At 32.6% G+C, this 10,079-nt stretch overlaps 2 protein-coding genes across 4 annotated transcripts; one reads left to right on the top strand and one right to left on the bottom strand.

Annotated features, from left to right (window-relative positions):
• Nucleotides 1-2,370: 2,370 nt before the first annotated feature.
• Nucleotides 2,371-5,319, bottom strand: RpL14 (Ribosomal protein L14). The gene is made up of 4 exons (XM_074182109.1): nt 5,188-5,319; nt 4,935-5,036; nt 3,485-3,679; nt 2,371-2,616 (listed from the first exon to the last, which is right to left on the bottom strand). The coding sequence occupies exons 1-4, from the start codon at nt 5,188-5,190 to the stop codon at nt 2,410-2,412; spliced, it is 507 nt and encodes a 168-aa protein (XP_074038210.1). The 5' UTR covers nt 5,191-5,319; the 3' UTR covers nt 2,371-2,409.
• Nucleotides 5,320-6,411: 1,092 nt separating this feature from the next.
• Nucleotides 6,412-8,647, top strand: LOC111503415 (LETM1 domain-containing protein 1). Of its 3 annotated transcripts, none has more exons than XM_074182683.1 (5): nt 6,412-6,525; nt 7,014-7,127; nt 7,184-7,844; nt 8,190-8,352; nt 8,413-8,647. In XM_074182683.1, the coding sequence occupies exons 2-5, from the start codon at nt 7,072-7,074 to the stop codon at nt 8,583-8,585; spliced, it is 1,053 nt and encodes a 350-aa protein (XP_074038784.1). In that variant the 5' UTR covers nt 6,412-6,525; nt 7,014-7,071; the 3' UTR covers nt 8,586-8,647. The 3 variants fall into 3 exon arrangements, with proteins under 3 accessions (XP_074038784.1, XP_023013478.1, XP_023013477.1); XM_023157710.2 differs by lacking the exon at nt 6,412-6,525 and adding an exon at nt 6,566-6,698; XM_023157709.2 differs by lacking the exon at nt 6,412-6,525 and having other exon boundaries at nt 6,566-7,127.
• The last annotated feature ends 1,432 nt before the right edge of the window (nt 8,648-10,079 follow it).

Genomic DNA, 10,079 nt, shown 5'->3' with positions numbered 1-10,079 from the left:
AAACTGACCGTGGTTAACACCATAGTTGTGTAATTTTTAATATTGCAGGCTTTTCAAATAAAACGTCGTATACAGGATGCTGTCTATTTATCGTTTCAGCAAATTTCTTTTCGTAGTCCCAATTAAAAAAAATGGGTACAAAAAATAAAACTTCACCAAGATGGTCACTTTAAATCTCGAGGTGTTCTTCAATGCTGAACAACTTTTTTAAATAACATTTCCTGAGATTTTTCAGAATAAGTGTACTTTACTCTTGTCACAAAATCAAATATTTGAAGGCTCCCCGTATATTACGTGTGTTGTCCTGTATTTTGTTGGTGCATATTTAGTTTGTTTTAGAGAATGCACAAACTTTTATCAAGAATTTCCCATATGGTGCATACTTTGGGGATGACACTGTATTTCTATTTACTTATTAGGATCCTCGGATATTAGTCACTTTTTCATTATTTAAGTGACAATACCTTTACATTGATATTGGGTTAACCGTATATAATAGTAAGTACCTCACTTTATATTTTTTTTTAGTTTGTTTTTCAGAATCGAGTAAAAACGAAGGTCGTGACGGTACTAAAATTTGATATCTTGAAAAATGAGAAATAAAAGTTTCATTTCTCACGATCTCCCACCACATAGTAACTGTTACATCCATCAAGTTATTGAAACAAGTAAGTACAGCTAGACAAGCTACATACTACTTCAAATTGAAAATGAAGTACCATCAAGCATCACAGAACTCATGTGTTTCAACTAAAATTGCCTAAGAGGAAAAATTACCAAGAAATACATTAACATCAGAACCAGGACAAAAACACCAGCAGCAGAAAAGACGATAATGAAGGCATGAGTGATCTGACCGAAAGAATGCAAAACACTGTTCTCAAAAAGGAGCATCCTGCAACATTATTTGATAGTATTGCACTCCGAACTTACTTGTAAAGTCCATCAGAATGAATTCGACACTTTTTATGACGGTCGGCTCTAGAATCAGTAGTTTTATATATCGAAAGTACCAAACTCAACTTAAGAAACACAAACACAGAGAAAATACAAGCAATATAAACAAATATGAAGTTTCATTTCTCATTAACGCCTACTACGTACTAACATCTACATCCATCAATTTATTGATATCAACTTGGTAACACCGTAAAACTTACCCATATTGCATAATTCAATTTTCATCGCCCACTGCCAACTTGTTTTTGATAGTCATAACCAAAATTAAGAAGCATTTCATATTAAGAAACAAAGACTTGAATAGCACTAATTCAAATATTCATCGAGATTATGTTATGCGATAAGGTCTATCTCTAACTCTTTGGACTATCACTCTGCTACAAAAGCATACTTGCAGTACGGAGATTGTTTTTGGGGGAGCAGCTGTCAAAGCTCAATGAGTCAAGTTTTCACGATTAAAAAAATAGCAGTGAGATTCATTACCAGAGCTATAGTCTAAGATTCCTGCAAACCCCTTTTTTCAACTCATCACATTTTAACATTTAGAAACAGGCTGCCTAATGCACAAAGATAACATCTCAAACTCAACTCAAAGTTATACCACTTGCCTCACATTCTATATTCCTCTTCCTATCCCGTCGAAAGCACAAATTAAAAACTCAATTCTTTATAATAGCAAAAAATATTTCAATCATCTCCCCCTTTCATTCAGAAAGTTAACATGCTACAAACAGTTTCTAAGAAGATTAAAAAAAAACTTCTGCTCATTATAAAGATTATTATAGTATTGAGGAATTTCTTTCGGATGACTTTGCAACTTATAAAATTTTTTATCACAGACCCATAGACTTTTTGAAGTGTGCTTGAGCCATATTAATATCTTGTTTAAATTCTCAACCTTTATTTTAATGTTTCAGATTGCTTTAGTTTTTAAGCTTGCTTTGTCAACATATAAAATTTTGTATCAGACTTTTACCATAGACTTTTCGAAGTGTGATTGAGTCTAATTAATATCTTGATTTGAATTCTTGACCTTTATGTTAATGTTTCAGATCATTTTAGTTCTCAAGCCTGCTTTGTCAACAAAATCTAAACTTTTATGACAATAAAGCATTTCTGATTTTTTTATACTATACATATACGTCTTGAAAAATGGTTTGAAAGGGGAGGAAATCTCAATGGCATTGACAAAGAGTCATTTTTTTAACTTCGATTTTCCTTTGAAATGGAAAAATTTGGGTGTTTAGAACTAACGAATTAAATTCCTTTTTCTTTTTCATCAGAAAGTGTGAAGATCTATTACCAAAACATTTTGTTAATGAAAAAGTATTTTGTAGAGTTCTTAGAAACCCATCCACTTCCTCGAACAAATATAATTTGCTCCAGCTTAAAAAAAAATAAGACTGACCATACTTTTAAAAAAACTTTAATTTAGTTATCTTACAACTTTTATTTTTTCTTGGGTGCTTTCTCTGGCTTGCTTTTCTTTGAGGGTTTTGGTTTATCACCTCCCTTAGCCATTTTCTTCTTACCATATAAAGTACCGTTCCTTGATGCAGTTTTCCTCAGCACAAGGAAAGTAGCGGTACGAATGTGATTTCTTCGAGAACGTGCCCTGCGCAACTTGAAGCGATCAAAGTCAGTGAGAACCAAACGCTGAAAAAGAATCCTTCAATTCAGAATATTTTCATTGAGTAATGTCATTTAGAATGATTTAGAAAAATCTTATCAGGTTTGTGTTAGCTTCAGATATGTATCAGTCGGCAATTCCTATCACAAGAGTATCATCATTGAAATATCAGTCTCTCAGAAAAAGGGATCCCAATATTATATCAATGGGGGTAAATTTAAAAAAAATTATATACATATGAAATTTATATTAAACAAAGTTTTATTTACCCAACAAAAAGAAAACTATTTTTATGTTTGTTTGACAAAGTTGAAAAATTTGTTGAAATATTTGATATCATGAAAAACGAATTGAATATTAAAAGTACTAAAAAATAATAGGCTTGAGATATTAAGATGAGATAGTAAAAAGTAAAAAATCAAAACTGAGAAAACAAATTAACAATAAATACAAAATTATTCTGATTCGAAATTTATGTTTTTAGTTTTTGCATTTCTTTCATTACATTTATTTTGTTGAATTTATTTTTAATTTCTTTCATTTTTATCATTCATTTTTCAAATGAGCTTTTTATATTTTTCAATTTTTTACTTATTGTTGATTTATTTTCTCTCATTTTTTCTTCTTTTTTAATACCCCATTTTACTAACTTATCCAAATATGACATATTGCATTTGGAAGAGAAAGGTTCTAAGCTCAATAACCTATTAGAATGTTTAGAAATCAATAGATTTAAAAATTTGGGATTATTGCTCAAAGATCAATATATTTGAATTGTTCCCTTTTATTGAATTCAGTTTGCAATTTTCCAGTTTGCAGTCTTCTAAAATAATTTTAAAGAATTACAACAATGTATTAGAAGTTTCAATTTAGAAAATGAAAACTTGTACGTACCTTTTCTTTAGCGGCAACCTTTTTCGCCCAAACAGACTCGTCCCACTTTTCGTTTATTTTAGAATCGTTCCATGCTTTACGGACAACCCTTGTCGATGCAGTGTAAGGGAATTTGATGCGAAACTTTGTTAAATGCAGCTGGTTGAGCCTGATTTGACCTCTTGGTACATTGCTTTCTGGTCCATCAACCAAAACCTTAAAAAAATCAGAATTATCATGTCGCCCATAAAATTTCAAGAGATGTTATGCGAAGGTTTTTGTCAGTGTACTAATTAGCTTCATTTATGTATCAGTCGGCAATTCCTATCAAGAATAGGCTCATCATGTTTTAGGTAGATATACATCTCAGTTGTAGAATGTTTTATAGAAGAGTAACCCATATTCCCGTTCAGCTCCAATAAGACATAATAATGGCAGAACTAGTACTATACGGAGCTATTATTTTGCATAAAAGATTGAAGATAGTTATGGTTGGTTTATGGTTGAGAACCATAAATTAATAATCAGGAAAATGAAACCAAAAACAAGCATCTTTCCCCATCACTAGAACCTCAATACACTTCTCGACACACATTTCACAAAACAAGTTGTCAGATTCAGGATATGAAAATAACTGGTTTCTTACTCTGAAAATCGTGTCTATTCATATCAAACAGGGCACGCTTTCACTTTCCGACAACAGGCAGGCTGGATGAACGAGAAACATCTGTGACGTATCTAGCATAAATGTCTGTCAGATAAAATTTATTATCCAGCGTGGTATCAGCCAGGGAAGTAGGCATTTACCAGAACCTACTTTGAAGGTAGTTGAGAGAGATGAATATTTAGAAAATATTTATTTTCTTTCAACGTATGGATCTCTCCTGGATATAGACCCACTCACTCAACCTACCATATCAATCACACCATATCAGATGTAATAACAAATAACAGCTTGGTTTTTAGGTTGAATCAGATTTTAACCAACAAAAACCAATATCGTGTTATTTATTAGTGGCATTGATTAACAGAGCGAGTCAATTGTATGAATTATGGTCGCCATTTAGTAGAGGTTAGAATTTAAATTTAATTATAAAAAAATTGATTGTTTCATTCATTTTTACTTCTGAAGCTCAGGATGTACGGCATTAGTTTTGAAGTAAACTATATATTTACTAAAATCAGTTTCTTGATTTTTGAAACTAGTATCTTGAATTCCACACCACAATTCAAAAATATTGTTTTCAGTTCTATCTCTCTGGTAAGATGTTGTTGAAGATATTGATATTTTGCAATCTTTGTTGTATTGAAATGTTTACACAAAAGACAATTAATACAAAACAAGTCTATAATAATGAAAAGTAAAAACCCTTTGAGAACCCTCTCCAATAATGTGGGTAAGTAACCACATTCTGATGGTTAAATTGCAATACTATTTCGAGAAATAAAAATATTATTGGAATTTACTCACTCTGGTTTGGTCAATAACGTCCACAATGCTCACAAGTTTGCCCTTGTTAGGGCCATCTGAGACGACGGCTACGCGGCCCGTTTCTACAAACCTCTTGAAAGGCTAAAACAAAAGTTCATTTTAACTAAAAAAAAAAAATTAAACCGCATTGATTCTAAACAAGCTGGTTAATAATACTTAATTTTCCTTTAAAAGATACTCTGTATCAACAATAAAAACAAAATTAAATTCTTTCAATAAACGTGGTCCTTACCATGCTTAAACAATCTTAAAAAGAGTGACGTACGTCTCTTCCGGAAACGACTTTAAATTGACATGTACATTTGACTTGACAGCGCAGATTTATTTGACCAGCAGAGGTCGTATCACAAGCATAATGCTCCTAACGACCATACCACAGCCATAAGTTATTGAGAGTGACATCACGAAAGTGAAAGACTGATTTGACTCGAATCTTTTGATATTATATTTATCAAAAACAAAATTAGTGTCCTATCGTTGACAGATTCTAGCAGTACATCTAAATAATATTCAAATTGACAACATACCAACTCCTAAATTCCTTGGCTTGTTCATTGACAATAATTTAAAATTCAACAAACATGTAAATAGTTTGAATTCCAAGCTCTCCTCTGAATGTTATGCAATACGAGTAACTGCATTGGAGCTCGGATCTGCAGTGACTAGAATGGTTTATCATTATCTTTTTGAATCCCATCTTCATTATGGTATTTGCTTTTGGGATGTATGTTCTACCACATGCCTTCAATCAGTATTACTGATACAAAAACCAACTCTTGTTGGCCTCTTTTTGCCTTCACCATAATCCTAACTGTGGTCTCCTTATTTATAAATAAAACAATCTGTCTTCTCTTTGAAAATAGGAAATTGTTTAACAACTTGGACGAGCCAATGTATCGAACCAGCCAAAGATTCACTTTCAAATTATCGCTGCCTCCTTCGACCTTAGTTGAAGGTTTCATTATTTACAACGGGTCCAAAATGTTCGATGACCTTCCTCAAGCTATAAGAACCATAAATGACCTTAGCGCTCTCAAGAAAGAGTTGAGAAATTTGCTTTCTGTGGGACCTTATTACAGCTTAGCAGAATTCTATGATGATAATTTTAATTGATTATGACTAATTATAATATCTACGGTATTTTTTTGACTTGATTCAATTTAGTTCAAATTGATTTATTTCATTTTACTGACCATATATTTGTGTTAGATTATTGTTATTTACATGTCTCTTTTCAGTTCATGTTATAACTTACTTTTAGTGATTTTACTTTATGATTTCATTTATACATTATTTATATTTCGCACAAGGCTTTGTCAATAAGAATGTATTCTTCTGATTTATTACTCTGAGGACGTACCTAATATAAATCCTAAACAAATACGGATCATATATTAATTGATGGTGGAATCGCCTTTTTAGTATTTTTACATTCGATGTAGTACTTTATTCGTATTCGTATTTTTTTTTTCGAAGGGTTGATGAAACTCCGAACCATGAACTCATGATACGTTCCCACGAACGATTTGCAGATTGCAGAACGATGTTATGCAGTGTTTTCGACTGTTATGTATGCGCTTATTGAGTTGAATAACCGAACGCAGTTCGTGATTACATGCTTTAGTCCTAATTTTGAGTTTTTGACTTGTAGCACTAATTTTCACTTTGTGATTTAGATTTTCTAAAAAATTTAAATTAGCGAGTCAGTTATGGACTGAAGAGAATTGCATCCAATCACATTCAGTATACAAATGAATTACTACTTTTTGTCATTTGAATTATTGTGAACAGGGATTTAATAAGGGTTTTGATTCTATTTCGGATATCTAAATTTTGATTATAATTTTTTTTTATTGGTAGAAGTTTGTATCATTGGTACTTATTGTTACCACAGCAAGGGGAATTAGATATTAATTATGGTTATGAGACTGGAAAGCAAACAAATTTGTGATTCTAACTCTAAATTAAAATGGATTTCTTTGATATTCAAATGCTCAATTTACAAAATATAATATAGTGCACAAGATACTAATTCACGATGTTTCTTCATTCATTTAGAACCAGTATATTTCTGAAAACCGGAAGAAATATTGTAGATCTTAAGAACTCAATACAGATGACTTCTTTGCCCAATATTTCCAGATTGAGGGGATGTTCATTGACTACAGTTAGGTATAATAATTTGAAAGTTGCTGTAATTAGAATTAATATTCCATTTTGTATTTCAGGATATTTTACTCCAGTGGTTGCCATCATAGAAAATCCATATATAAAACGGATGAAGCCAAGAAACTTCGCTTCTTCTTTTTGACTAGATATATTGATTATTTGAAGAACTATGATACCGGAATTGAGAAACGACTCACTGGAGCTTTGCAAATTTATAGAACATTCATGGATGGAGTCAAAGAATTTATTCAAGATACCAAAGATTATTTTAGAATAATGAGAATGTTGAATGCACCTGGTAGAAATTTCTCGATGCTGTTGAGAAGGGAAATCGAACTTTATCACCAAATGCCAAAAGACATGCGCAAAGTTGCACCAGTTCTCTTGATAGCTTCTTTGCCTCTTGGACCTTATGTTATCTTACCGTTAGCTTACATGTTACCTCGCCATCTGTTGTGTTCTCACTTTTGGACGCTTGAGCAAAAATCGAAATTCAGCATACTGAATCTCAGAGACAGATTGTCCCATAACAGGCCTGTATTTCGACATCTCCAAAGTCAGCTTGACTTTCTGAAACCTCATCATTCATATGATCTTTGGAATGGAGTCCTCGCAAAGTTAGGAAGTGGAACGCAACCTCATGTCGAGGAAATCATAAGGTGTAAAGAATTGTTTACAACGGAACCTTATCACCTTTTTTACCTTAGTAGGCGCCATGTGGTGAGTTATGGTAAAATCAGGTTTATAACAAGGTAATTTTCGAGAAAATTATCAAATTGAATCTTGAGTTTTTTGTTTTACTTTTGTATTGTCATCTAACAACTTCATTGTGACCAGGGCCATTGCATTGGTCAATATGCTCAAGGCAGTTTATTGTCTTACATACCAATTACTTGCTTTGATTAGTATTCATCAATACATACTTGTGTTGTGATAGTCCTGTTTTTAGGGTTTAATTTTTATATCTGACTCGACCACATTTTTTAAGATTTTCTGAACACGCTATTTCCAAAATTACCCCTTCGTATTTTATTATAATTTTTACCAATATTTTCATGTTGTCAGGTGCATCTTCTCAAAATGCATGACATGCATACAGGCTGGTTTAGAAGGTCACGGTTAGCTGAAAAAGCATTCATATTGAAAGAAATGGATAAAGCAATAATGAGAGAAGGGGGAGTTCATAATTTGCCAATAGAAGCTATGAGAAAATCTTGCTATATAAGAGGTGTGTGGAAAAAATAATTAATATTTTCTTTGACAATAACTGACTTGTAATTTGTTTTAGGGTTGAATCCAACAACTTTATCAAAAGAGGAGATGATCAAGTGGTTGACAGATTGGATACAATTGTCTAGTCACATTGATAAGGAATGCTATTCACTACTTTTACATGCTCCTATTTTGCTGGGTTATAATAAACCTTCAAACTGGGTCCTGATTTATAAAGACAAATTGTGATTTTCATGTTAGAAATGATTTTATATATTGAATGTATAAATAAAAATTTATTTATTTTCTAATGTATCGTTTAGATGCTACATGCTGCTTCCACCCTGAATGAAACACCATTACAACAGTTTAGGCAGCTTGATGTTACTTTTAGGCTAATGTTACATTGATGTGCCACTTCTAACTCGAAGGAATCATCATCTATGATAATTATAGAATTTTCAAATTAAGTTTTATTTAATACGCATTTTGCTAAACGGTAGCTTCATCAGTTACTGGTATTATATATAACAAAACAGTTTGATTGAAGGTGGTTGACAATGTTTCGTGGTGCAGAAGTTCGGACTTCCATTGTCTAATATAATATACATTGATTTGAAATCCCTGATAGAAATTAAAAAGAACCGAAAAATAACAATTTTATTAAACAAAAAACTGAATTACAAAGAAATAACATGCAAGCAACAACCAAAAGAAATAACATACAAGCAACAACCAAAAAATAAAATAAAAAATTGAAAAGTTCGTAAAAGCTGAAAATTAAAAAATTTAAAATATATTACCAAGAAATGAAACTAGAAATTAAAAGATTCTAAACAAAGTTAAGTCACGACGTTTCGATTGTTAGTATTCGCAATTGTCTTCGGATGATAACTGGACTTATTCCTCCGAGATCTGACTATAGGTCATTCGAGTGCTTTCACCTATCCCCTCTTCCCTCCCACCGCTTCATTGGTTTTAGCGGGAGATGACCGTTTGGCGGGAATTGGTCATTTTACGATTGATTAGAAGTTTCCATATGTTACATATCTCTACGCTAGCTTGGCTAAATGCGTTGTTGGACAACATATAGGCGGCTTCTTTGAATTTTCTCCTAAACCAGTGTTCCTCCTTGTGGATGATTTCAACTTGGGCCCACTTGATGTTATGTTTAAGAGTCATTCCGGATTTGCTGGTTTCTCCTCGCTGTGTGTGTTTCTTGTGCTCAGCAATGCGAACTTTCAATTGCCTCTTAGTTTCACCGATGTATGATTTTCCGCACTCGCAGGGTATCCGGTAATTGCAATTTTTGGAATCGCAGTCCGCGTTTGGTGGCCTGGTTTCCGTGAGGCTGCTACGGTGTTCCCAGATCTGAAGCAGGTCCTGATGTTATACTTGGACCCAATCCTTCTTATTCTTTCCGATAATCCTCTGATGTAGGGAAGTACAAGTACTGGTTGGGGAGGCTTATCTTCCTTGTTTAGCTCTTGCTGTCTTCTAGCTAAAGCCTATTCTACCATCACTCTGGAGTAACCACTGAGATTACGGTTTAAAGTAGACTCGTAAAAACAGACAAAACTTTTGAAACAATGTAATACTTAGAATGCTAAAATTTGGGGAAAATATAAAAAACCTCTAAAAAAAAAGCCTCGGTATTGTTTCAACTGATGAATGTGCATACTATACATTAATAGTGGGTGACAACTATACACTAACAGTATTCTATAAGAGATGATATTTTTC

This window comes from Leptinotarsa decemlineata, unplaced genomic scaffold (genome assembly GCF_025532065.1).
Source record: "Leptinotarsa decemlineata unplaced genomic scaffold, Ldec_3_MD MMD2_tig00026328_RagTag_RagTag, whole genome shotgun sequence".
NCBI classification, from domain to species: domain Eukaryota; kingdom Metazoa; phylum Arthropoda; class Insecta; order Coleoptera; family Chrysomelidae; genus Leptinotarsa; species Leptinotarsa decemlineata.
Note: the sequence above shows the minus strand (reverse complement) of the source record. Positions and strands in the feature narration are given on the sequence as shown.

Bases quoted from the DNA above. Each gene is read 5' to 3' on its own strand.
- RpL14 (XM_074182109.1), bottom strand. The intron at 3,680-4,934 runs GTGAGTAAATTC...GATTTTTTTAAG, and splicing joins ACGTTATTGACCAAACCAGA to GTTTTGGTTGATGGACCAGA. The intron at 2,617-3,484 runs GTACGTACAAGT...ATTCTTTTTCAG, and splicing joins AGGTTGCCGCTAAAGAAAAG to CGTTTGGTTCTCACTGACTT.
- LOC111503415 (XM_023157709.2), top strand. From the start codon at position 6,994: ATGTTTCTTCATTCATTTAGAACCAGTATATTTCTGAAAACCGGAAGA. The intron at 7,128-7,183 runs GTATAATAATTT...TTTGTATTTCAG, and splicing joins TGTTCATTGACTACAGTTAG to GATATTTTACTCCAGTGGTT. The intron at 7,845-8,189 runs GTGAGTTATGGT...TCATGTTGTCAG, and splicing joins ACCTTAGTAGGCGCCATGTG to GTGCATCTTCTCAAAATGCA.